Raw genomic sequence first — 27487 nt, forward strand, 5'->3', positions numbered from 1 at the left:
TTCAGCTGTGGAGCCTTCTTCGGGTGTGAGGAGCACACCTGAGTAGCACTGGTAGGACAGTTATAATAATAGCAGTAGTAATAGTCACGGGACAGCAGTAGTAGTAACGGTTGTAGTATTTGACAGACACCTTCACTCAGGGTAACGGACTTGCATAACAGAAGAAATTGATCAATATCAGATACAGACACCGGTTGCTATTTTACTGTATCAAATACTCTGGTAAAAAGTATTCCAGAGCCCAAAATCAATTTTAAAATGTTGACCAAAGTCATAAGAAACACCCTCACATCCAAAAACGGCTCCACAGCTGAAACGTTGTTTCCTTTCTTCTCTTTTCAGCAGGGAATAAACCTTTAACCTGTTCTTTTGCAGACTGATAAGAACTACAGTAATTCATACTGAGTGCCCACAGGAGCTGTGCCACTGGGTAGACGCGCAAAGCCCGGAGCAAACAGAAGAGTGTATGATTAGCTTTAAAAAAAAACACTGTTTAAGTTGGGTGCTGGTTGGACAAACGGTGAAACACACAGAAAGAATACCATTGAAACAACAGTACAGTGAAACAGCGGAGCTGTGGACCTGAGAGCAGGTTATTCTGCGCAGGGTAAGTGTCTAAACCTTTGTGGCCTTTTCTGAGCTCCGAAAAGAAGCAATCAAGCTTCATTAAAAAGTTTAGTGGGCCTACGCATCGGCTCTCTTTCAGGAAAGGCACAGAAGACGCCAGGGGTGGCTTGGGGCCTGGAGGTAGTGGAAATGCTTCTTTGGCCCTGTAGCTGACTGAAGCAGATTATTCCAGACTCCGCAGAGCTCCAGTCCCCAGGGTGCTGAGCGCTTCGCTGAGCCAAAACGCTGAATTTCACCACTTCCATTTAAACACAGTGGCAACCCTGGGGGAAGGGTCTTCACCTCCGGACCCGAAGAGCTCCTGTCCAGTCAGTTTTATAATTCCCCACTACATCTCCGGTGTCAAGAGATTTGGAGCAATTTCATTTTGGCATATTAAGCTGGTGAAATCAAGTGATGTAGAAATATTTGGCACCACAATCTTAGCAGCTTTTGGCCCTCAAGGGACAGAGTTCTGTGCATTGAACAGGTGACTTGCTCAATTCATCAGTAACAATCTGTAGAAACAGGTGACCTGTTAGACAAGCTGGATTGGCTCTCTCTATGACCGGGGCAGGAGACCCCCTGACCTGCTGTAAAAGGAACTCAAGTACCTGAGTGAGAAGACTTTAGGATAATTGAATAAGAAGTATAGGCAGCCGCTTGCCTTCAAAGGGGAGTTTACCGGTCGGTCCTGGTTTTCTAGTTCATGTGATGAATTAAGCAGCCGCCAATCCATTGGTTACATGGGAGAAGCTGTGTCATTTTCTCCCCCCCGTTCCAGTTAGTCTTGACCTCTTAACGGGACGTGCCTTGTGACCGTAAGTCAAGCGCATTGTACGTGTGTGATGGAGGATGTATGAGTAATGCCTAAGCCATCTTTTTCAAAGCCAGTTTTCACGCGTCGCACCGCTCTAATGAGTCTAGTCACTCCGCGCCCTCTCGCGGCTTCCCGAAAGGCTCCATTCTCTCTCGATAGCGGCGCCGCTCATTGGCCCGACCAGCACCACACCTTCCGCTCTGCCAATCCGGGGGGGCCGGCTCGAGTGACGTCAGCGGAGGCTCGAGTTACATGTGGAAACCCCTTCGTCAGTCCACATCGTGGAAATCAATCTGCCGGCAACTGGAAGCGAAGTACTGGCTATGTTCGTGGGCGAACGCGAGTAGCACATTTTATAGCAAGAAAAGTAAAACGGGTTCAAATAGCCGCGCAGAAAGCAAGACTATTAGGGGCGAGGACTTCAATCAAAAAGAGAAAAAAATAATCTAATTTATTCGTTTTTGTTACATTGTATTTTGGGGAACGTAATTTGGGAACCATGATTGCTTCGCATTTACTGGCATACTTTTTCACGGAACTGAATCATGACCAAGTACAAAAAGTGAGTATTTAAAAGTTTTTTTTCCCATTAATGTTTTAATGAATACGTAATATTTCACTTACGTGTACTTACGTCAACTGTGTACATGTTCATTTACACATTTCGAGAAAAACTATGAAAACACGACTTAATTCCTATCATTTAGACCTTAAAAAAACTTTAATTTAAAGTTTAAATGTTGTGAGTTCTGTCAGTAGTTCGAGTATCTGCAGCCCGTAATTTCCCTGGGCCTTATTAGCATCATAGTACATCGTACCTTAACAATAGCTTCAGATCCCTTTGAATAGGGCGATCGGGTTTAAAACCTTAACAGTGCGTCCTGCAGCGACGTCCTCTGCTCTGTGTTAGGAAAAGTCTAAAACCTCTTCAGTGTAGATTGTATTATTCTACAGAATTATGTAAATAAGTGACAACCCACGAATTGGAACTTTGCGGGCTCAAATTTGCCCTTCTTTCCTGGTTGTGCGTGATGAAATATGCAAGAACACGCCGAGAGCATTTACCTTCAGTTTCGGAGATGTGTGACGCTGCGTGGTGCCTGAGTTCAGACACGTAGCTTCGAGGCGCTCGAATTTAGTGGTCGTCTCTTCAGATCGTTTCGATTTTGTTTTTAACTTGAAGAAAGTATGATTGCGCAAGTGGTGAGAATTCACGAGGGCTCTTTCTTTTCCTTTTCCGCTCTGTTTCGTGGAACTCCCTCCCCCGTGGAAATTGAAGCTGGTTTCCTCGTCTTTCCTTTCGGCTTTGAAATCCCTGATCAATTTGAAACAATCGCAGGCCAGTCTGCTGCGCCTGAGTTTTCGAGAGAAGTTATTGCGGTGACGACTGCGATTGAATGACTTGGAGTATCTTTTTCCCCACTGACTCGACACGCTAAACACTTCAGACACTGAAAGCTCGCCGATGTGTGTTCGAAATATAACCAATTATTCATATTTAAAAGTATTGTTGACGGAACTTTGAAAAACGACACGTAACCGATCTCTTCAATAGCATTGATAGACCTTTGAAGTCTCGTATTTTCTTGATTCTTCGATATGTTTTAAATGTATGCATCAATCATCATTTTACCTCCAGTGACCTTTGCGGCGTAATTTACAAAAGAATCGTGCCTGTACCACCAGATACGCAGTTAAAACCTTACGGTGTGGTAAAGTCTTATTCTGAGGCGAGAAGGTATAGATAGCTCTCATTGGCTTTTTTTTTTCTTAAATTTCAGACGCCTGTTTAGCCTCGGCTGTCCTGAAACGCTCCGTGTTATCTGCTCCGCGATCTCAGTTCGCACTTAAAGGGACCTATTAAAGGATAGTTATCATCCTCTTAACAGGATGGTCAAAGTCAGAGATAAGAACTAGGATTCCGGATGTATATATTTATCAAGCTGTTTAACACTAATGGTTTTCGCACAGACCCAGGAAAGTCGATATTTGGGGTGCGCTTTTCCTTCCTTACGGACTTAGTGCGGAATAGCTCACACAAAATAAAAACACCTAAGTGCTCTGGGGCACGCGAGAGACGTGCCTGTCCTGCCTTTCCCAAATTTAAGGAAACTCAGCCTTCTTCCTCCTCAAGGGCTCCAGGTCTCCCCTACAGTCAGACCGCGGTGAAACAGCACCCCCACAAAAAAGGGTCGAACACGTGACCCCGTGGTTCAGGTGGCGTCATTCTGGCCCGGAACGCGCTGCGGGCTGGAGCCTGGTCTCCTGCTCCCGGCTAATGTCACGGAGTTCAGCCCTGAAGGTTACAGAGCGACGACGAGAATAGGAACACGCGTAGGTCATTGTCGACAAGTACCTCAAAAAGGATAGACTATATAATTTACCACTTAACATACACCATGTCAGATCCAAATGATTTGTTCCTGGCTATAACTTCTACGATCTTTTTTTTTCCCCTTGGATTTACCCTAAAAGTACAAAAAATTGTAAGTCGCTCAGGATAATGACGACTGCTGAGCCAATTATTTCATTTTTTTTCCCCCCAAGTTTTTCCTACACTCCTTCCCCCTGTAAGATATGAAAGCTGGTTTGAACCGTGATAAGGGAGAAGCCGAACAGTCACCGAGGTTCTGTTATTTCCTTTGAGTCTGGGGCTCTACCCCAGTTGCATGTGCCTGGTTTTCCCTAAGAGCACCCTAACAGAGCAGGGTTCGACCTGCTCGACCTGCTCCTGCCGAAGCGGATCAGGCCTCTACTGCACAGCCCCTGGCCCTCTTCCAGTCTGTAGAAGATACAGGCTCCTCTTTGTCAACCTCCTTCTGGCAGTGACTTTGCATACGTGTTTGCCTGCCACCTGATTCACAGTGCATGTAAATATGCGACTGCAAAGCCAATATAATATTGTATATTGCGTCTCCACTCCCTTTGTACAGTTTGCGCAAGATCCTGCTTGAAAAACCCGAGCTGGATCAAAGCGCTACGCAGCGGGAGCTGTTTTCCCGAATGCGCAATGAAGAGAGATTGTGCCTTTTCCTGCACACCAAGGGGGAGTTTGAGTAGGGATCTTGAGTATGTTCTTGCTCAAGATCTCTGAAGTGGCTTCATCACTCTGCTCTCCTCCCCACCGATAGCTGGTGTGTGGGGCGCGTTCTGGCGCACTATGGCTGCCGTCGCATCATCCTGGTGGGGCTGCACACTGGTGGTGGTGGAGGGGAGTCCCCATTACCTGTAAAGAGCTTTGAGTGGAGTGGCCGGAAAAGCACTCGCAGTCTTGTATAAGTAATGGTACAGGAGGGAAGTTCTGGGAAAGAAATGTGCATGACTTGCTTCCATTATTATTCATGTCTGGAGGCCTTCCAGCCACAAAAAAGGCCCCAACTTGTAGCAGTGAAATCACAAGCCGGTTCTGGCGGATTCCTCAGCGGGGGCTCATTTCCACGTGCGCATTTTCGGCCGCTCGAGCAGTGGGGCGTGTTGGCAAAACTATCCCTGGCGTTTGCACGCCCGATGACACAGTGGATGTGTTCGAGCTTTATATGTGCGTCCCCTGAGCACTTCTGTATCATCAGGCTTGTAACTTTCCAAACTCCCCCGGGACTTTACGCAGTATGTCAATGGCGCTCTCTATATAAAAGTCATGCGTGCAGGAAGCCGTGGGGCTTGGATGTTAATATTTTCATTGTCCAGTGAATGCTGTGCCGATAGGAGCTATCAAGTACCTTTGAGAACTGCTAACAGCTTTTCATGCCTTATCTCCGCGCTGTGCTTGTTTTCCAGATAAGGGTGTTATTGGTCCCTTACAACTGGCCGCTTCCCAGCTCTCATGCAAGCGCTGTGCTTGTGGGACTTTGGCAGGCTCTGAGCGTGCATGATGGAGTGAAGGGATGAGTTTCACTCGACATGCTGAGTGTCCCAGTACGTGCGGGTCATTGTAGAGTACCTGCAGAGAGATGAGGCAAAGTCATATTCATATGGCATGCATAGTCATATGGCAAAGTCCAGGTGGATGCTGCACATTGGTGGTGGTGGAGGGGAGTCCCCATTACCTGTAAAGCGCTTTGAGTGGAGTGTCCAGAAAAGCGCTATATAATGTAAGCTATTATTATTATTATTATTATTATTATTATATTCCCAGATGCAAAGGGCAAACATCTCAGGAACTTCTCATTGGAGGCTGATCTGGAGAATGATCACTTTATTAGCCCCATACAGTTTTTTGCATTAGAAATTCATCTTTTTTGCATACACGCAGACACACAGACTGGGGGAGGAGGTTGGGGTCAGAGCGCAGGGTCAGCCAGGATTCCTCTGCCGGCCGCGGGATTTGAACCGCCATCCTTCCAGCCACAGACGCAGATCCTAAGCCCCTGAGCCCCTGAGGAGCGGAGGCTGTGTAAGGGAAAGTAAATACGATTCCTAGGAAGTCAGTTGCTGTGATTATTTTGTGTATTCTTGCAAGCCCTCTAGTGGTTGTAGAATACCTTGGGTCTGTGCGGCACATTTCGGAGAGGCCTTGCTTTGTCTTCATGGGGTTTCTAGCTGCTGTCTACCTGTACCGACTGGCTTGGCTCGGACCTGAGGCCACATGGTCCCGCTTTCAGGACAGGGGCACTGCTGGCCCTTCTCTCCGTGTGGAGCGGTTTTGCCCCGTGCCCCCAGGGCACTGGTTCCCAGCCCTGGCCCTGGATTCATCCAGTTCTTGCCCCCTTTGTTAATGTTTCTGAGCTCTTAAAACGTTGTCCTGCCTGTCCTGGAAAGAGAAGGCCTCTCCCAAGGCTGGGGTCCGGCTCGTCTAGGAGGAGCGTCTAAAAGACCCCCTCGGACAACGCCTGCTTCAGTCAGTTGGTGTGACTGATTTCGAAGCGGGACGTTCCCCGGCGTCTCCCCAAGACAAACCTCAGCCCTTCATGGCAGGAGCTCATGGGCAATATAGGCACCCCCAGACTTGGGTAAGTTTCGAAAACTTCATATGCAATGATCCTAAAGCATCCAGCAAGAGGTGAGGCATCGGGTCAGCTGGGACCCTGACAGGTGCACTCGGACTGTGGCTGTGTGTTCTGGAAGGCTCATTTTCACATCTACTGACCCCTAAAGGCTTGGAAAATTGAGATCAATTTCATGATTAAGCTCAGCGGGTGAGAATGTAGGGGCATGTAAGGCCACCCCCTGCGATGGCATAAGGGGCACCGCAGGCCATGAGCTTGGGTCTGTGCTGGGGTGGGCAGGGGCCGTGTGCGTGCCCTGTCCCCGCTGAGTGTTGCTGGTCTCCGGTCAGCTGTGCGTTTGTGCCTGAATGCCGCGATTACTCCTTATATAACAGGACTCGATACCCAGTGGCAGACTGAGAGCGTGTGGATTTGCACATACTCCCCTCTCCCTCCCTCTCTCTCTCTCCCCATCGCTCCCTCGCTTCCTGCTGTTCCCTTCTTACGCTCCCCCCTTTTTTTTGCCCACCTCCATGCCTCTCTCCTCCCCACTTTCCCTGTCTCTCTGTTCCTTTTCGTCTCTGCTCTCTCCTCCCGTTTTCTGCGTCCACATTCTTCCCTCTGTCTTTCTCCCTGTGAGTTGCAGCAGAGTGAAAACTTTTCTGCTTTGCCCTCCTTTGTCACATTTACTGCCGGCGTCTCTGGCATTTATATGGAGCGTTCTGCAGCGGTCAGTTGTATAAGCGTGCGCCGTTATAATCTCACCTTTGGCATTACCAGGAAAAGCAGGTGTTCGGTCTGTATATGTGCATCTTTCTGTGCGCTCGTGTGCCCTTTAACTCCTCTGTCTCCTCCTCCTCCCCCACCGTTCTCCTGCTCTTTTTAAATGTCTTAACAGCTGACGCTAACTTGTTGCGCAGTGTTGCTGGATCGTGGGGGGAGAGAGTGTGTGTGTGTGTCTTTCCAGTCACATGGCAGAAGGGTGGGGAACTTGTGCAAGTCTGTGCTGTGCTGCCCTCCCCTTGCTCTTGGTGTTCTGGTAGCGTAGTTTTCGGAAAGAGGAAGCTGGTGGTTGTGAGCTGGGGGGAGGGTGGTTTGGTGCTTTCTGGGAAGCGTCCTTTTCCTGGCCGGGCTGCTGAGGTCACCTTGATGGCTTGCTCACGGCCCCTAGCACAGCGATTTCTCAAAAGGTCTTTTCTTCAAAAAAAAAAACACCTCCGTCCTCCAGCAAATGAAGTCCTTCGTGTTTCATGGCCTGCTAGTTTCAAGATGGTGCGATTTGTGTTTCTGACTGTGGGTTTGTGCGCTTATCTCAGCGGAATCTGTAGGCTATACTATAGTGGTAAGCCATAAAATGAGCAGCCCCGATGAAGGGAGAAACAACACATTGGTACCAAAACACCAACTTGACAAAAGCAGGTGGATTTTGCATCACGCTGGGCCTGATGGAGATGCTCAACAAGAAACCATGGGAGAGCCAGTGGAAAAAGGGACAATTGCACTTTTGGAAAGGCTTGTATACCACACATTCTTCCCTCTGTTGATCATCCAGTTTTTATTTTAATATTTATATAGGACACCTGGATGGTCTTCAGATTCTTTTTCTTCGTAGCATTGCAATTAGATAATAAGCCCCTGCATTCCTCAAGCTGATGGAGTTGTCTCAAAACACAACACAACTTTGTAAAGTCAATGGGTTATATATGCCTTACTGTTTTGAAGATATCCCATGAGATCTTTGATGACCAAGTAGTCAGCACCCCAGTTTAATGTCTCATTCGAGGCACAGTGTTCTCTCCTGTCAGTGGTCACTATCCTGGGGCATTGGTTGGGAGATTGTGGTCTAGAGACAAGATTGCTCCTTATCAACAGCACCTACAGCAGCAACCTGGTTTGCCCTGGAGGTCTCCCATCCAAGAACATGCCAGGCCCAGCCTGCAAGGCAAGGCGGTGATCCTGCTGGGGTCACTCTTCTTTTCTATGTGAGCTGTCTGTCTGTTCAGTTGGGAAGCTACAATGGTGCTGTCATAGGTGGTGCACTCATCGTAGTGGACACATTTCCCACCTGTCACTTAACAGAGGCAGCTGCTGACTCGAGTCTCTGAGCTGGGGCGCAAGAGAGTGCATTGGACCTGGAGGGACCGGGGCAACTGGGGCACAAGAGGGAGTGAGAGGGTGCCCCAGACCTGGGGTTACTGGGGCACGAGAGGGCGTGTAGGTCCTGAGGCGAGAGAGGGTGCCCCAGAGCTGGGGCGACTGGGGCACGAGAGGGCGTGTAGGTCCTGAGGCGAGAGAGGGTGCCCCAGACCTGGGGTTACTGGGGCATGAGAGGGCGTGTAGGTCCTGAGGCGAGAGAGGGTGCCCCAGAGCTGGGGTTACTGGGGCATGAGAGGGAGTGTAGGTCCTGAGGCGAGAGAGGGTGCCCCAGACCTGGGGTTACTGGGGCATGAGAGGGCGTGTAGGTCCTCAGGCGAGAGTACAGGTTAATATGATCAAGGGACTGAAAGAAAAAAACTGCAGCCAGTTGTCGTCCAGATCTGCCCTGCAAGGAGTGGTTTACTGAGAATCTGCATGGCTGTGCTCAAGACACACTTTCTCGTTTTTCAGCCACATGCCTTAGGTCATTTTCAGTCAAAAACACTTGTACGGGAACTCGGTGGGATACTCTAGAGTGGGTGTTATTTAGCATCTGTTTACTTGACCGCCGTTGCTACAAACCCCCATGTTACTCCTTTGCTGCAGTCAGGTACTTCGGTCCTTACAGACTGAACATCCGTCAGGACTGGGACCGGATCAGGTTTATAGTGGAGGCAGGGGGGCCTGTTGTTGGAGGAGTTTGTTTAAAAAGTGCGTCAGCGGAACTGGGCCTCCTGCCTGTGAGAGACGCTTCCAGGGAGGGAATGGGTTTTACAAGAAATTACTCGAGTGTGGGTGGGGAGAGCAGTGTGACTCTGCTGTCCGAAAGGCCCCGTGATTAAGGCTCATTGCAGAATTCTTCTTGAGCAGTCAAGCCGAGAGGGCTCCACAAGCCTGGTGCCGATGTTCTGGCCTGCCGCGACATGCGCAAAACATGAGCGAGGCTGCAAATGAAGGGAAACCTGCATGGTGCCTCTTTGCTTGCTCATTGGAACCCGAGTCCTGTGGCAGGGCTGCCCCAGTCAGAGGAAATTGTCCCTCCATACAGGCAGGGGTTGTGGGGTGTGTATAGTGTGCAAGGGGAGCTGTGAGAGTCTAGGGTAGGGGTCCCCAGCCCCAGTCCTGTTAGTCTTCTAGGTCACCAGGATCACCTGGTACTGAAAGATCAGGGAGCACTGGTTTAAGCTGTTGATCAATGAATACGTAATGTTTAAATGGAGAGAGCACTGGTCCTTGAGGGCTGGAGGATTTTCAGATTTTTCTTTCAAATGATCTCCGAATGACTTAATGGAACGCCCCCACCTCATTGGTCATAGTAATTCCTGGCCTTTAGAAATTGTTTTAAAAGTCTGACTTCTGAAACCTGCCGGCCCGGCACTCTCTTAGACCAGGAGTGGAGATTGGGAGAGGAATGGAAGGGAGGGTGTGATTAATTCACCACTACTTGTTTCTGACTTTGCCTGTACTGATGCACTCTGCATCGTCCTGCGTGTTTAAATAAGCTCACCCTTGAAAAGCTACAGCAGCTGGAGTGGGCAAATTGGTTGTCGTAGGTTTTTTTTTAGTAAATTAACACAGTGGAATGGAGCCCTCCCACCAGGATTCATGTTAGTGTTACAGTTGTTTGGTTTATTTTTGCAAACAGAATGGGAGTACAGCCATCTCTTTTCATTAAACAAGACACGAAAAAAACAAGGTCTGTGTAAGTGTTAAGGACTCAAAAACAGGACGTCAGGTTGGAATGATGCCAGTTTTAGCCTTAAATACGGTTCGTGGTAAAGATTGCATTTTCCTTTTCTGTAGACCCCCTGTAGTAGTTTTGTGGACCACCAGGGGTCAGTGGACAACAGGATGGGGCCTGTTGGTGTTGGTTTTCCAGAAGTTGTACTCTATCAAAATTCCCTGCTGAGCTGTACAATATGTACAGTATTCTTTTTTCTAAACCTTTTGCTTCAGTGCTTCATTTAAAAATTTGTAGTCACATAGTTTGCAAATTTCTTGGAGCGGGAAATCGGACTCCCTGTGTTGGTTTGTCAGAGGAGCACTCTGACCGTGTGTGTGCTTGTCTGTCTCAGGTCGACAAGTACCTCTATCACATGCGGCTGTCCGACGAGACGCTGATGGACATCTCCCTCCGCTTCCGCCGCGAGATGGACAAAGGTCTCGGCCGCGACACCAACCCCACCGCCGCCGTGAAGATGCTTCCCACCTTCGTGCGTTCCACCCCCGATGGCACAGGTGAGACACTTGGGGAGCCGGGCACATGCATGCAGGGAGACGACAGGGTACCTGCACGTGCCCTCCGACACCAGGATCGTAAAAGAACATGTGCAGGGGACGCAGCCGGGTGCAGACTTGCCGCGCGTGTGTGCGCAGGCGACGCAGCCGGGTGCAGACTTGCCGAGCCTGTGTGCGCAGGCGACGCAGCCGGGTGCAGACTTGCCGCGCGTGTGTGCGCAGGCGACGCAGCCGGGTGCAGACTTGCCGCGCGTGCGTGCGCAGGCGACGCAGCCGGGTGCAGACTTGCCGCGCGTGCGTGCGCAGGCGACGCAGCCGGGTGCAGGCTTGCTGAGCGTGCGTGCGCAGGCGACGCAGCCGGGTGCAGACTTGCCGCGCGTGCGTGCGCAGGCGACGCAGCCGGGTGCAGACTTGCCGCGCGTGCGTGCGCAGGCGACGCAGCCGGGTGCAGGCTTGCTGAGCGTGCGTGCGCAGGCGACGCAGCCGGGTGCAGACTTGCCGCGCGTGCGTGCGCAGGCGACGCAGCCGGGTGCAGACTTGCCGCGCGTGCGTGCGCAGGCGACGCAGCCGGGTGCAGACTTGCCGCGCGTGCGTGCGCAGGCGACGCAGCCGGGTGCAGACTTGCCGCGCGTGCGTGCGCAGGCGACGCAGCCGGGTGCAGACTTGCTGAGCGTGCGTGCGCAGGCGACGCAGCCGGGTGCAGGCTTGCTGAGCGTGCGTGCGCAGGCGACGCAGCCGGGTGCAGGCTTGCCGAGCGTGCGTGCGCAGGCGACGCAGCCGGGTGCAGGCTTGCTGAGCGTGCGTGCGCAGGCGACGCAGCCGGGTGCAGGCTTGCCGAGCGTGTGTGCGCAGGCGACGCAGCTGGGCCCACAGACAGCGCAGCAGGCTGCATCCTCCACAATCCATACAATGTAACACCTAAAGACCCTTAACGGTCATCTTAAGAATGAATAAAAATAGCCAACTGCATGCGTGAGTGTGGTCGTTCAGATGTTGCCATGTGTGGAATGAAGAGGCCAGTTCCTTCAGTGTTGCCTGTGCCAGGCAATCGTCTCCCGTTGGGAGAAACAGCAAGTGGTCTCTGCCAGTGGGCTGAACTTGGGCCCACTTTAGGGAGTGTACTGTGATAACCGTCGAGCTTGTTTGTCAAGCGAAGGAATGCAGAAATAGTGAGGAAACAGGCCAAAAGCAAGGCCTGGCCTTCTCTGCTGCCTGGTGTTTATGTCTGGGTCCCACAGCTGATCCGTGGGAAGAGCAGAGTGTTGACGGTCTGGCTGCTGCAGCCTCGCTGTGCTCAGGGCCACCTCGGTGTCCCGCTCCAGTGCTCAGCAGCGAGTGCGAATGGAGATAGCGCTAGTGCAGATGTTTCCTTTCAGAGATTACATTTTTGTTTTGAATCCTCCCTTTTCACTTCGTGTTTTTTTTCCTTTCAGCTGGTGTCCTCTATTATTATTATCTCTGTACGTGCTGACCCAGGTCTTTGACTTGCACAGAGCAGCAGGCCAGTCTCAGTCCGGCCTGCTGCTCTGTGCAAGTAAAAGACCTGGGTCAGCACGTACAGAGAGAATTTTATCATATATTTTACAAATATACCACTTAAGTCCAGCAAAGTCAGGATGTTCAAATCCTCAACTTTTAAAGCCTTTGAATAAAAAAAAAATCAATAAAATAATTATTGCAGCAGCTAAATGAAAAGTTAAGTTAGAACAGAAAGCAGTAGATGTTGGCGGCACTCCAGGAACTGAGGATTGGCCTGTAGTTCAGAATCCAGAACAGATGTGCTCCGAGAGATTTTAAGGAGTGTTAGTAACTGGGTGTGCGCACTGCGAGCATGCTCAGGGCAGGGCTTTGCTTTCCTATCTGGTGCAGTTTGGAAGAGCCTGTTACTTTTCTTTTCAGCAGCTGTTAATCGCCGTGTTTCACAACAGTCCTTATACCAGCCAGAGGGGCCTGAGAGCAGTGAGGCCTGTGCCTGTCCTCCCTCTCACATGCTTGGCAGAGCCATTGGCCATTTTACACACTTAATTACAGGGCGTGTTGAGAGACGTGAAGCCTCCAGTTTCAAGCAACAGTCCAGACATGCAGAGTTATCTGGAGGAAGTGAAAAATAAAACTTAATTTGCTTCTCAACTATTATTTAGCGGTGAATATACCACACTGTACAGAGTGAGCCTGTAGTTAGTGGCCTTATTACATTTCATTGATCACAAACATCCTCTCAACAAATAGCTAAATGTGTTTGATAGTGACTTTTCTACATTCTGTTCTACCTAACGGGAACAGCAGATTTGTATCCTAGTAAGGTCTGCTTACCCTCCTGTTTGAGAACATGAGCACCAAATCCCATGCACGACTGTGAGCGACACAAGCCAGTTTATTGGGGTTGTCAGTGAAAGGGTTAATGATCCCAGAATCCCTTTGACAGCATGACTGGGCAGTCGGTATCTCTCTGGTTCTTACTCCTGGGCACTGAATTGCACTCATTCTCCAGGGATGCTGCAGTTGAACCTGCAGTGAAGACCACACTTTCAGTGAAGCGTACCTGCAGTACACACCTGCTCACATTCCAGGTTTGGCAGCAGGAGTGCACAAGTGCAGTAATCCAGCGAAAGATCTGCTCTTGGCTGGAACGCTGTTTGCACAAGAGGAAGCTCAGGGGCAGGCTGGGCTCTGTTTACCTTCACTGTTGACACAGGTCCTTACTAGGTGCTTATATTGCCGTCATTCTGATAAGAACAGCAGCAACCCCCTCTCTCTCTCTCTGGGAGTTATTTCCTTTAGTAGTTCTATCTCTTGTACAAGCGGAACACAGTCACCACAGTTCATCTTTGCATTAAACTTCCTGTTCTTGAACTGATGTACTTGGTTTCTTTTACATCACTTCTTTTAAAGACAAATCCCTTTTCTCAACTTCTGGTTTCATCTTCCTGTGACGCATTTGCGTTTCAATACCCAGCTCGCGTGTGCACACTGGGGTGTGTGAGTGGGTGCAGACGTATTGTTACATTCGTAAGGATCAAACTGCTTACCAGAACCAGAACTGTTTGTTTGTTTCGCAGCTACACTGCCTGATTTTAATTCCGTAGGATGCAGAGCAGTAAATAAGCCTAGAGAGCGAGTTTCTGGAGAGGCCTCGCAAGTTTAATGATCCAGACATCGGTGCAAGTCACTCGCAATAAAAGGGTCTGTCAGCGAGGCAGTGACAGATCCAGGAAGGCTGGAGGAGAAGTGTTTGCGAAACCGAGCCAGGCAAGGGTTCACTCAAAACATTGACGTGGACTTGAAAGCCGAGACTCCTAAAATAACCCTCACCTGGCTGGCAGGCTCAATTCACAGGGGGCACCTTGCCGTTATTGTGCAGTCGTGCCCGACACCGGCGTTGGCAGTCGCTCACCCAACCCCCCCCTCCTGCTGTGTGTTAAGCAAACATGCCTTTGTTCAGGTCCGGTCTGCGGCTTGATCATGTTTGTCCTTCTCCCTCGTTGTCGCTGACTGTGCTGTTCTTGTTCCTCCTCCCGCCTGTGCGCAGAGAAGGGAGACTTCCTGGCCTTGGACCTGGGGGGGACCAATTTCCGCGTGCTGTACGTGAAAGTGTCCGACAACGGGAAGCAGAAGGTGGAGATGAAGAATCAGATCTACGCCATCCCTGAGGACCTGATGAGAGGCAGTGGGACAGCGGTGAGAGAGGGGCGGAGGGGAGGTTAATGCTGCCCCCTGGTGGCCAGATGGGGACACGGCAGTGGAAGGGATCTGTCGGGTGACCTGAGCTCGGTTTTGAGCGGAGGGGCAGAGAGGCCATTCTTGAGAGGGCTGCCCAGCTCGAGGCTCTGATTGCAGCCTGTCCAGTGTGGAAGCTCGTCTTTAGCAGAAGCCAAGCATTTCCATCTTAGCAGAGCACCCCTGTATTTTGTGGGGTGTACTTTCTGAGAGTGGGTAAAGAGGACAGACGGAGTTAAGAGACATTGGAGGGCGTGGACATGGGTGGAGGTGGGAGGAGAGAATAGGACCGAGGTGGGAAAGATTCAGAGAGGAAGAAGGTCCTTTGGAAACGTTCTGTATCCTGGGTGGGAAGTGAATCCGGATTTAAGCACACAGGCCAGGATAGCTGGTCCCCCACTCATGACCGCAGGTGTGGGTCTGGGTAACGTTTGATACTGGGAGGGAACAAATCAACCCGACATCAGTGTCCATCTCATCAGAACTGCACTTCCTCCTCTCCTCCACCAGCTGTTTGACCACATCGCTGAGTGTCTGTCCAACTTCCTGGACAAGCTGGGCATGAAGGACAAGAAGCTGCCCCTGGGATTCACCTTCTCCTTCCCCTGCCAGCAGACCAAGCTGGACGAGGTGAGCTGGCCTGAGCTCAGCAGGGCCCTGTAGCTCAGAGCTGTGCAATATAAAAAAGAGCTTTGCTTTTAAAAATCCGTCTAAATCCTGCAATTTTTTTTAGTTCCCTTAACTTATGGAAATCTGCAAGTGTCTTTTTGCATTTTATCAAATGGGCATTTACCCAAAGACTGTTCACAAGTCTCCATAAATAGTTCCCTATTCGCTGGGAGTCTCAGCAATTCCCTATCGGTCTTGTTGACAGAATTCCTGCGTCAGGTGTGATTTTCTGATCTCGCTGGTGGTGCAGATCTTCACATTTCTCTAGAGCAGTGAAACAGAGAGGGGTTCACCAGTGATATAACAGCACAGTAGTTTTTCCATGCTGTCTGTCCCTCTTTGTGTAGCTTGTGGCGTTTTAGTGGTGAGAAAATAAAGATTTCAGAGGTTTTAGATATTTTCAGCATTTTTAAGACATTAAAACTCCGATTTTTATTTTATACTGAAGTGAAAGAAGTTGAGGTAGAACTTTATAGTTCAGACAAAGGGCCACAAACGCCCCTGTGACCTCCTGTCCTGTCTGTCCGCACACAGAGCATCCTGGTGACGTGGACGAAGGGCTTCAAGTCCAGCGGGGTGGAGGGCAAGGATGTGGTCGCCCTGCTGAGGAAGGCCATCAAGAAGAGAGGGGTGAGTCTTGGCTCGGGGTGCAGCTGGGCATAGCTGGGCGGTGACCGGAGAGGGAGGCACAGAGCCAGGAGAGGGGGGCGAGGGGCGAGTCGTTGCTCTCGCCCTACGCCGTGGTCAGCACAGCCGGGCACTGACGGGTCAACGTGGTCTTGCAGGACTTCGACATCGATATCGTGGCCGTGGTGAACGACACCGTGGGCACCATGATGACCTGTGGCTATGACGACCACAACTGCGAGATCGGGCTGATTGTGGGTGAGTCCTGGAGAACCTAAGAATTCGTTTTCTCCTGTCCTGGGAGCCCAGTCCGAGCACACAGTCCGCGCCTGACAGGATCGGCTTGGTGCTTTACAGCGACAGCACATCTGTGTCCCAGTGAGAGGTTTTGCTCACCTTCCTGTTCAAGAGCAGGAGCTGTTGTCTGTTGTCTGTGACTGTTACCCAAGAGCCTGTCGTAGACGCAGGGCGAGAAACGGACTGTTCCTGTGCGGTTTCCAGTCACACTTTCTCGAGACCTCAGCTGGGGGGAAGGGGAAGAAGCATGTAGGGAGCAGGGTTCAGAGTGAAGCCGCTTTTCCACGTTTCCTTGCGAAACCTATTTCACACTATGTCTCCATAGGGTCCATGGCAGACTGCCAGAGTCAGAGCGCTGTAGTGACTAGAACCTGCCACTAGAGGCCGCCACAGCGGCTTCAAAGGCCGGGTGAAGTGTAGTTTCACCAGAGCAAACAGGCTCACACGTCTGCACTAATGGTAGATAGTCATGGTTTGCAATGTGCTTTTTCACATGGGGTTAGCAAGTGGGATCTGTGTACATAAGGGTGTTGTCTTCAGGCTTCATTATGCTGTTTAAAAATAATATACATGATGCAGTAAGACATAAATGTCTACAGAACATGTTGGATAACAGGGTGTAAGTGGTTTAAAAGGCAAAAAAGGAGTCATATCTCCCACTGTGACTAAATTTCATCTTTTGAGACTCCTTTAATTTTGCGCATACCAACCCCCCAAAAAACTGCCCATGGGCAGTGCCTGGAACAAAAGGCTCCTCCATCATCTGGCAAGAGCAGAGCCGGAAGATCGGGCAGCTCGGGTTAAGGCTGGTGAAGGGCCTCTCATGGTCCAGAGCTGACTCTGAAGGCAGAGCGAGGCTGCAGAAACACTCCGGGACCCGTCTGTGTGCCAACCCGGCTTGATTCATGCCATCTCCTGCCCCCCCCCCCCCAGGCACGGGCACCAACGTGTGCTACATGGAGGAGATGCGGCACATGGACCTGGTGGAGGGCGACGAGGGGCGCATGTGCGTGAACATGGAGTGGGGCGCCTTCGGGGACGACGGGACGCTGGATGACGTGCGCACCGACTTCGACCGCGAGATCGACATGGGCTCGCTGAACCCCGGGAAGCAGCTGTGAGGCGCCACTCTCGCTCTCTCGACTCGGCTTTGCGGGCGCGGGTTCGACTCTGCCCTGCCAGTGCGGGCATGGGCCTTGAGTCGGGCTGAATGCATGCTTGCGGCCGTCCAATCAGTTTTCCCTCATGCCCTGGCACTTTGCTGACTGTATGAGCCTTTTGAAGTGACTTCTTTAGGTGTTACACTGAATTTGCCTAACGATCATGTATCATCTGCTGCACCTCTAGCCTCTTGTGTGCACGTTCTGCAATTTGCTATCCTTATACTGTAACATGTCGTTTTTTTAAGCTTACTGTGAAACACTTTGAGATGCTACTTTTAAAGAGGCTACTTAGACGCCATTCAATATTGGACATCTTTTTAAATCCATTTCTTCTGCTTTGCTGACTAAACTTACGTCATACTGTAATCATGACAAGTATGCGTCTGCGGCTGTGCCCCAGGTTCGAGAAGATGATCAGTGGCATGTACATGGGCGAGCTGGTGCGCCTGATCCTGGTGCAGATGGCCAAGGAGGACCTGCTGTTCGAGGGCAGGATCACCCCCGACCTGCTGACGACGGGCCACTTCGAGACAGGCTTCGTCTCCGCCATCGAGAAGTAAGTGGGGGCCGTGGGGGGCTCGGGGGGGGGATCCGGGGGGTCCGCTGTGTGCTGGCCCGGAAGACGCACGAGCGCTCACCCTCTCTACCCCCGCGCAGCGACAAGGAGGGGCTGGAGCGTGCACAGGAGGTCCTGACCCGCCTGGGCCTCTCCCCCTCGGAGGAGGACTGCGTGGCGACCCAGCGGATCTGCCAGATCGTGTCGACGCGCGCCGCCCACCTGTGCGCCGCCACGCTGGCCGCCGTGCTGCGGCAGATCCGCGACAACAAGGGCGTGGAGCGGCTGAGGACCACGGTGGGCGTGGACGGCTCTGTGTACAAGAAGCACCCGCAGTGAGGCTCGCTCGCCGGCTCCCACTCCCACTCTCTCCTCCCGTCCTCCTCCTGTCCCTCACCGTCTCCTCTCTCCTCCTGTCCCTCACCGCCTCCCCTCTCCTCCTGTCCCTCACCGCCTCCTCTCTCCAGCCCTCACTGCTCCCCCTCTCCTCCTGTCCCTCCCCGCCTCCTCTCTCCAGTCCTCCTGCTCCTCCTCTGCTACCGTCCCTCCCCGCCTCCTCTCTCCAGCCCTCCTGCTCCTCCTCTCCTCCCGTCCCTCACCGCCTCCTCTCTCCAGCCCTCACTGCTCCCCCTCTCCTCCTGTCCCTCACCGCCTCCTCTCTCCAGCCCTCACTGCCTCCTCCCTGCTCCCGTCCCTCACTGCCGCCTCCTCTCTCCAGCCCTCACTGCTCCCCCTCTCCTCCTGTCCCTCACCGCCTCCTCTCTCCAGCCCTCCTGCTCCCCCTCTCCTCCCGTCCCTCACCGCCTCCTCTCTCCAGCCCTCCTGCTCCCCTTCTCCTCCCGTCCCTCACCGCCTCCTCTCTCCAGCCCTCCTGCTCCCCTTCTCCTCCTGTCCCTCACCGCCTCCTCTCTCCAGCCCTCCTGCTCCTCCTCTGCTCCCGTCCCTCACCGCCTCCTCCCTGCTCCCGTCCCTCACCGCCTCCTCCTCTCTCCAGCCCTCCCGCTCCCTCTCTCCTCCTGTCCCTCACCGCTCTGGCTACCAGCACTCTTACCGGCTTGTCCACACTGGCAGCGCCCCCGATTCCCTTCCTCTCTCCCCCCCTGGCCGGCTGGCGCCCCCGTGTGGCGCTGGAAGGCGGCGCTGACTCGAACCCCCCTCCCCCCCCCCGCCGGCAGGTTCGCCCGGCGGCTGCACAAGATGGTCCGCCGGCTGGTGCCGGACTGCGACGTGCGCTTCCTGCGCTCGGAGGACGGCAGCGGGAAGGGCGCCGCCATGGTGACGGCGGTGGCGCACCGGCTGGCCAGCCAGAAGGCGGAGCGGCAGGCCACGCTGGAGGGGCTGCGGCTGGACCGGGAGGCGCTGCTGGAGGTCAAGCGCCGCATGAGGGCCGAGATGGGCGCCGGGCTGCGCCGGGAGACGCACGCCTCCGCCTCCGTCAAGATGCTGCCCACCTACGTCCGCTCCACGCCCGACGGCACAGGTGAGCGCCTCGTTCCCCTCGCCCTGGGTCTCAACCGGGGCCGTGCAGCCGTGGGGCTGGAGGGACCCCCACCTAGCATGCCCGGAGGTCACCCCCGAATCACCCCAGCCCTGAAGATGGGGAACACGAGCTGGGTCCAGGTGATTTGTTCGTGAGGGAGGAAACCCTGCTCCTCATAAGATGTGTGTTGCAGATCATTCCTAAATGAATTATCACGCCAAATGAAGCAGGTGATCGCGATCACACAGTTCCCAGCTTGACGAAGGGGGTGCTCTGGTGGTCCTGGGTTTTAAGCGGTAGAGAGGCTCTAGCACCTGCCTGGGATGTACTTGACCTCCAGATCATGGATCACACGTAGCGCTACAGCTACGTATCTGGCTCTGTGATAGATGGCTGTTAGCGCCATTCTCAGCCTTTAACCGAGCTAAGAACCCGATTTTTCTTTTCAGCGGCATCGTTATTGAATCAACAGTGTCTCTCCTGTCAAAGACTGTGTCTGCGACAGTCTGCTCCCAAAAGGCTCATCGCTGATTTTGTTTTTGCTGTTGTTATTGCCGTTGTCCCACAGAGAGGGGCGACTTCCTGGCGCTGGACCTGGGCGGCACGAATTTCCGCGTGCTGCTGGTGCGCGTGCGGAACAGCAAGAGGCGCACGGTGGAGATGCACAACAAGATCTACACCATCCCGCAGGAGGCCATGCAGGGCACCGGCGAGGAGGTGCGGGTTCGCCCGAGGGGAGAACAGTGGTCATTGCGTGGGGTACAGGTTTTGCAGTAGACCCTCTGCAGCCTCCATGGAGCGTCTGTGTGTGAAGTAGTCGGGTCGGTGCTGTGTTCCTCTCGTGATGACGTCCCTCTCCATCTCCTGTGTCCCCCCCCCCGCAGCTCTTTGACCACATCGTCCACTGCATCGCCGACTTCCTGGAGTACATGGGCATGAAGGGCGTGTCCCTGCCGCTGGGCTTCACCTTCTCCTTCCCCTGCCACCAGAACAACCTGGACCAGGTGGGCACGGCGCCGCTCGGTGGGCAAGCGCCAAGCTCCGGCGCTTCACTGGAGATGCGCTGGCAGTGCCACATGTTTGCACGTCCGTTTTGAGTCCTGCAGCTGGATACTCTTCATTTCCACTCGTGACCTCGAGTTCTCATCTCACTGCACTCGTTGCACGTGGAGCAGCAAGAACTTACCTGGTGCTTCACTGCTCCGGTCTCCTGAGCAGCCCGTTGGTACAGCGGGTTTGCCGATAGGGGTTCTGTCTAGGCGATCCGAGTTCAATACCCACTTCGGGCACAAGTTTTTGGGGCGGTGTGGTGGCACTGTGGCTAAGGATCTGCACCTGTACCGGAGGGTTCAAATCCCACTGCCGGCAGAGAAATTCTGACCAAGGCCCTCAACCCCAGCTGTTCCAGGAGTGCCATATAAATGGCTGATCCTGCGCTCTGACCCCAAGCTTCTCTCTCCCCGTCTGTGTGTCTCATGGGGAGCAAGCTGGGGTATGCGAAAAGACAAATTCCTAATGCAAGAAATTGTATATGCCCAATAAAGTGATCTTATCTGATTGCACTCCTGACGTGGGAAGAACACATTTGCTCCAGGCAAACTCTCACCGCCTAATCCCCATGTCTCGTGCCTCTCATCCTTCTGCCCCCAGGGGATCCTGCTAAAGTGGACAAAGGGCTTCAAGGCGTCCGGCTGCGAGGGGGAGGACGTGGTCACCCTGCTGAAGGACGCCATTCACCGCCGCGAGGTCAGATTTCACCAGACGCTTGCACTTCCTTTGCAGATGGACATCCGTTTCATCCGGCCTCGGCTGACCGTGTGTCCCCTCTCCTCTGCTGTAGGAGTTTGACCTGGACGTGGTTGCCGTTGTCAACGACACAGTGGGCACCATGATGACCTGTGGCTACGAAGACCCCCTCTGTGAAGTGGGGCTGATTGTGGGTGAGTGTGCGTGGGGTTGTCCCTGCTCCGATTGGGAGGAGCGTTGGAGATGTAGCTCCTGTCATTGTGACGTCGGTATCCTGGCGTGGGAGCAGCAGCAATGCCTGCTGGTCCACTCCGGGGAGATCGTTACCGTGACGCGCTGTGTGCACCGTGCAGAGCACGGTACATGGTCTCTCTCTCTCGGTCCAGGGGCTGCGCCTGTAAACGGCCCCTTTCTGTCTGTCTTTGTGCTCAGGAACGGGCAGCAACGCCTGCTACATGGAGGAGATGGCGAACGTGGAGCTGGTGGAGGGCAGCGAGGGGCGGATGTGCGTCAACATGGAGTGGGGCGCCTTCGGAGACAACGGCTGCCTGGACGACTTCCTCACCCCCTTCGACAAGGCCGTGGACGAGCTGTCTCTCAATCCTGGCAAGCAGAGGTACAGGGATACGAGCGTGCCACACGCCACTTCTCCATAATCGGGAACGCTTGGCATTCAGTGACCTAGGAGTGCTTCCTCCTCCCCAAGAGAGATCATTCAAGATGGCACCCTCCACTCACACTATAGCCGCTGCATCTAATTTTACAATCCGAAAAGGAGAAAATGGGTATGGTTTCTGGGTCAGCTCCCAAGTTTCCCTGGTTCTTTTGCTTGACAGTAACAGCTGTGCCAGCCCGTGTCAAGTCTGGAATCCAGGTCTCCATTGTAAGTGCCAGTCTTACCGACTCTCCTCCTGCCTTTCCCCGCCCCTCTCAGGTACGAGAAGATGATCAGCGGGATGTACTTGGGGGAGATCGTGCGGAACATCCTCCTGGACTTCACGAAGCGGGGGCTGCTGTTCCGGGGCAAGATCTCCGAGCGGCTCAAGACGCGAGGCATCTTCGAGACCAAATTCCTGTCTCAGATCGAGAGGTAGGGCACAGGCTCTCCTGCGCGGGCATGGAGTCTTAAAGGGGAACGGCTATGCTATTTTCATATTCTGGGGTTAGGAAGAAACAGCACTGATGAGTGCATTACAAACTACAATGCAAGTAAAATGTACACAATAGTGTGTAAAACCTCCAATTTACATCGGAAAATTACATTTCCAGGTATGCACGGCTCCATGTTCTGTGATTCAGAACGAATCAACTTCCAGTAACGTGTGCAGTTCTATAACAGCGTAAATGAGCCGGCGAGTGAATACATCTCTTTTAATCCAATAGAAAAACTGCTCTTGATTTTGAAGTGGTTTTGCTGACAAATACTACTTGTTAACTCTGCGTGCAGATCACGTTGGAAACTTTCTATGGAGAAATGTCTGCTGCGCAATCTGTACTTATTAGCTCGTACACCGCATTCCAAGAGTCATTACAGTGACTTGTGAGCAGGAAGGGCCGCTCCACATCACATTCGTGCGAGCTCTCCCTCTCGCCTGTAGCGAGACTAGGGGTTTGCAACAACCTGTTGACTATACAGTACTTCCGAAAAGTTCATGATTTTGTGCTTAAATTCAGAATTTGTCCAATTGTGCAATCCCGTCAGTTGATTTCTAGTTTGTTACCAAGATGGAGTAAGTGGTCTGAGAAATTGGCCCTGCAGTTCCCCTTGAAGTCCTGGCGGTGTCGGTGCGCGTCTCTCTGCCTCACTGCTGTCTCGCTCGCTCACTCTGCAGTGACCGTCTGGCCCTGCGGCAGGTGCGCTCCATCCTGCAGCACCTGGGCCTGAACAGCACGTGCGACGACAGCATCATCGTGAAGGAGGTGTGCACGGCCGTGGCGCACCGGGCGGCGCAGCTCTGCGGGGCCGGCCTCGCCGCCGTGGTGGACAAGATCCGCGAGAACCGCCGGCTGGACCACCTGAAGGTCACCGTGGGAGTGGACGGCACTCTGTACAAGCTGCACCCTCAGTGAGTCACTCGCACAGACACGGGACACAGGGTGTCCAGCGTTTCCGCTACTTGCCGAATTCCCTAATCCACTTCAGTGACCTAATTTATCAGTTGTGGATCAATGATAAAATCTTCTGACCTGTGGGTCTCCATCTTCAGGAGTTGCTGTGTGCATTAATATCCACACATGCAAGTGTACACTAGTATAAATACTCTGCATATAGTGAATATATCCTATACCTGCTGTGATACAGATAGCATGGCTTAGATTGTACATCATGTGTCCTTCATCTGCAATGTGTAAGTCACTGTACATTAGTATAAACAGGCTGTAGTTGCAGTGTTAAATCATTTTCTTTAGATCTCCATGTGATAATGCTGTGATACTTTCTTGGTTTCCAGTTTCTCCAACATTCTGCATGAGACTGTCCAAGACCTGGCCCCACAGTGTGACGTCACTTTCCTCCAATCAGAGGACGGCAGCGGGAAGGGGGCGGCCCTGATCACAGCAGTGGCCTGTCGTATCAGAGAGGCCGGGCAACACTGAACCTCCTCTGCCAATGAGAGCAGAGCAGCAGGCTGGAGGGAGGAGAGAAACAGAACAGACTTTAGCTTCCATTTAGCTTCCTTATTAAACCAAGTGGCTTCCACTGCCCCCTACTGACCTGAACAGAAGCATGCAATTTTTAGGAGCAAAAGCAAGATCTCCAGAGTGGAGGAAGTGAGATTGCTGTGCCAAACGATGTTCACTAATTGTAACGCTGAGGATTTTTTTTGTTTTTGTTCTTTTTAACACTGGTTGCTGTGGAAACGGCTTGTATTTCTTTGGTGCGGATGGTGGATGATTTTTATTTCACTTGTTCTAACCTAATTCCCTCTGGGACAATGAAATTTAGAAAACTCCCTTCTGTTAAAATAGAAACATGCCTGCCCCCTGCTGGGCGGCTCTAAAACTGCAGCAGCTGCATGTAGGAACCGCAGAAGTGTTACTTGTGCTGTGTTTGGGCCAGTTCTTGTGCGATTTAAAAAACCTAGCAGGCAGATGATTAGAGTAGTCATCCTCACTAGGATTAGGGTCTAAGTTTTTTCCTTATGTGGTGTTTTTTTTTTTGTGTCTGTTTTGTGTTCAGTCTGATTGGGGTTCTTTAAAGCCAGCAGGCATTGAGTTCAATAATTTTCAAAAGAAATAAGTTCCTAGTGTCCTGCACAGTCAGCCCCCTGGAAGAAATAGGTCTTATGTTTTTGATTTATATATTTAAGTGTCTATTTATTGAATGTTCTTTTTGTGCGTGTGAAATGTCGTGTTCAGTATGGTGAGAGCCAATGGCTGGAGCCGGCAACGGTAAACCTGTGGGCAGGTTAGGAAACAGGGAGGAAGAGGCTGGATTGGCAGCAGTCTCTGCTGTAGGGAGAGCACTGTGTGCGCTGGGGGAGTTGGTGCAGCAGTAGCTCTGCTCCTGTGGTTTCTGATCCAGCAGAGATCTAGATTTGCCTCATCGAACCTCTTTCATTTACTCTCTCGGGAGCTGTGTAGCAGATTTCCCATCATGCCCAGGGAATTGAAGTCGCATGAAATCGATCATTCTGGCAGCATGGTGGCATGCCTGTCGATGCTCTCGGGTGCTGGTTTCAATTCTGGGGTAGCTCACCTTCTGCGTGGAGTTTGCATGGGTTTCTTCCCACCTCCCAAACACCTGTTGCCCGGGTTTGATTAGCTCTTCCAAACTGTCCCTTTCTCCGTGACTCTGTAATGGGCTTAGCGTCCTGTCCTGGGTCCTGCCCATGATGGCCTTTCAGTCCCAACAGGGCTTCTGGGATCGATCCTGATTCCCACGACCCTCACCGGCACAAGCAGGACTATGATCATCCATGGCTTGTATGGAAGCCTGCAGTCTGTTATCAGGTTTAAATATTAGTAAAGTTCTTACAGTCACAGCTCCCCTTGAGATTAGTCTCGGTTTTCCCTTTATATTAAACACATTGGGGTTCCAGGACGTATGTCTAATACAGGGGTTTGAGCTCCTAAAGGATCCTTCGTTTTGCACCTTGGTCAAGCTTTCTGTCATTTGCACTGCGTATAAATGTCAAAGTAACAAACGACGTTTCCAAAGTATTGTAACCGGAACATGTTGACCACAGTGCTGAGTTAACCGCAACACCATGAAAGTGTGGAGTGTAGTTTTAATCTTACAGGATGCTAATTTCGGAGTCACCACAAGCCTTTTCATTCCTTCCTTTTTGGATTTGATAAAATTAGAAAGTTATTCCTTTGTCTTTAAAAAGGTACGAGAACAATTCTCGTGTCAACAGAAAGAAGTATACAGTGGGCTCCAAATGTATTCATACCCTTGATATTATATACTCAGATTCCTTATTTGTTCTTTTTTCATTACACAACATTTAACAGTTGCAGGGTATGAATAAACTTGAACATTTTGATTTTTTTTTTCATTCTTGTTTTGCAAAATGAACTTTTAGTTACAGTTTATCAAGGGTGTGGATAAACGGGACCGACTGTAGTGTCCCATTGGCAACAGCCATAGCAAAGCCAGCCAGTTAGGGTGTAAATAAACTACTGCACTTTCTCTCACCAGCCTTTGTAAGTACGTACTGTAACCACACACTTAACTGCGAGGTGTTTTATATGTTATGTTATGAGAAATGTAGTAAAGTGTAAATATTAACCGTGATGTCAGTTTTTGACTTTCATCGCCTTCGACTTGAAATCAGAGTGGTCACTGTTTTTAGGAGTGGGGTTTATTTGGAGGTCTGGGGGAGGAATTGGCAATCACCCAGCCTGATTCAACCCCCACACCCTCATTTGCAATCTCTGGGTTTTGCATAGATGCTCTGGGCCTCTGCTTTCCTGTCTTCTTCCTGTTCATGGACAGCAGGACTGTGTGCTTACAAAAATCCACCCCTCTTTGCACTTCCAGTGGACTGCTCCACAAGGATCCAGGGAATAAATGTCTGGGATGTACCATTGTGTTCCCAGAAGGTGCAGGATGAAGGGGGGGCTCTGATGCTGTGTGAATTTGATCAACGGTGACTCGGACCATATTCCGAAAAGGGATTTCATTATGGCTGCAGTCTCTGCAAAACAGGAGCGCCTTGATTTTCATTTAAAGTACACAGTCCTGTGGTCTCCTTTGGACATATAACTCCCTTCAAATCCACCTGTTTGATGATGGGGGTGGTGGTAACTCTCATTGCATTGCAGTGTGAAACATTGCAGGTTTTAAAAGCTGTTGGCTGCTGGACATAAGCCTGCAAGAGGCCCTGGATGCATCCTGCTTACTTTGTTCAATTTGGAGTAAGTTTGTGTAGATAGACGTAGGGTCCTTTTCTTCTCTAATGGTACACTCTGCCTAAGGGCCTGTACCCCATAAAACCAGACATGGATCCAAAGGCTGGGCAATGGGAGCTTTCTTGCCATCCATGAGCACAATCACTGGGTTGCTATACTCTACATAGAGTTTGCTCCATATAAACTTCTAATGTTTATTAATCTGTAAAGGAGAAGAGAAATCAGTGTTCAGAAGTTTATTTTTTTATCCTATGTGTGTATAAACTATTACCTGAGCCAAATGGTGTAAAGAGATTAAATATTTGTACAGATGCTGGTGGAATTCTTGGATGAATTGAACAAAGAGTGCTGTTGCTAATCTTTTTTTCCTTCTGGAATTAACAAGTGATTGAACCTTGACAAGAAAATGATAGATAAGTAGCGCCCTCTTGTGGAATAAGATTGTATTGCAATACAAAATAAAGGTAGTGTACTGTTCTCATCTTGTGTTGATGACTTGGACTGTTGGCCTTCATTAGGGGAAAAAAAGGGGCAGGGCAGATTGTGGAGAAAGTGGTAAGGCGCTTTATAAACTGGATTGTTTATTCTGTAAGAATGAGATCCTGGGTCACACACTAGTCTGTGGACTGCCACACGAAGAAACAGATCCTGAGGAAGCATAGGCTCGCCACAGAAACTGGGCAACACAGGCAGACCTGGGTACCCACAGTGGACAGGCTCAGTGATCACAGCCTGGCCACAGAAAACGGGACACCGGCAGACTTGGATAGCCACAGAGGACAGGCTCAGTGATCACAGCCTGGCCACAGAAAACTGGACACCGGCAGACTTGGATAGCCACAGTGGACAGGCTCAGTGACCACAGCCTGGCCACAGAAAACTGGACACCGGCAGACTTGGATAGCCACAGAGGACAGGCTCAGTGACCTCAGCCTGGCCACGGAAACTGGACAGCTCAGACAGAGCTGGAGAGCCACAGAAAAAGGGCAGAACAGACGGACCTTATTCTCCAGAGGGGACAGGCTCAGTGCCCACAGCCAGCAGAAAGAGAACGAAAGAGCTGCACTTTCTGCTGTCCTGCAGAATGCTGTCCAGGATTGGACAGTTCTTATTCCGTTAATTAATTAACTAATCTAATCCTGGGATTCTCAC

General features: G+C 51.5%; 1 protein-coding gene across 1 annotated transcript; it reads left to right on the forward strand.

The window, feature by feature from the left end:
• Positions 1 to 1689: 1689 nt before the first annotated feature.
• On the forward strand, positions 1690 to 26812 carry hk2 (hexokinase 2). The gene is made up of 18 exons (XM_006625350.3): positions 1690 to 1988; positions 10563 to 10725; positions 14255 to 14403; positions 14953 to 15072; positions 15646 to 15741; positions 15897 to 15996; positions 16969 to 17152; positions 17599 to 17754; positions 17856 to 18089; positions 18930 to 19234; positions 19803 to 19951; positions 20119 to 20238; positions 20885 to 20980; positions 21075 to 21174; positions 21413 to 21596; positions 21915 to 22070; positions 22813 to 23046; positions 23431 to 26812. The coding sequence occupies exons 1-18, from the start codon at positions 1926 to 1928 to the stop codon at positions 23573 to 23575; spliced, it is 2754 nt and encodes a 917-aa protein (XP_006625413.2). The 5' UTR covers positions 1690 to 1925; the 3' UTR covers positions 23576 to 26812.
• Positions 26813 to 27487: the final 675 nt, after the last annotated feature.

This window comes from Lepisosteus oculatus, chromosome 2 (assembly GCF_040954835.1).
Source record: "Lepisosteus oculatus isolate fLepOcu1 chromosome 2, fLepOcu1.hap2, whole genome shotgun sequence".
NCBI lineage: Eukaryota > Metazoa > Chordata > Actinopteri > Semionotiformes > Lepisosteidae > Lepisosteus > Lepisosteus oculatus.

Coding starts and splice junctions, on each gene's coding strand:
- hk2 (XM_006625350.3), top strand. CDS start 1,926: ATGATTGCTTCGCATTTACTGGCATACTTTTTCACGGAACTGAATCAT. Junction 19,235..19,802: donor CTCCACGCCCGACGGCACAG/GTGAGCGCCTCG, acceptor GTTGTCCCACAG/AGAGGGGCGACTTCCTGGCG. Junction 21,597..21,914: donor CTCAATCCTGGCAAGCAGAG/GTACAGGGATAC, acceptor CGCCCCTCTCAG/GTACGAGAAGATGATCAGCG.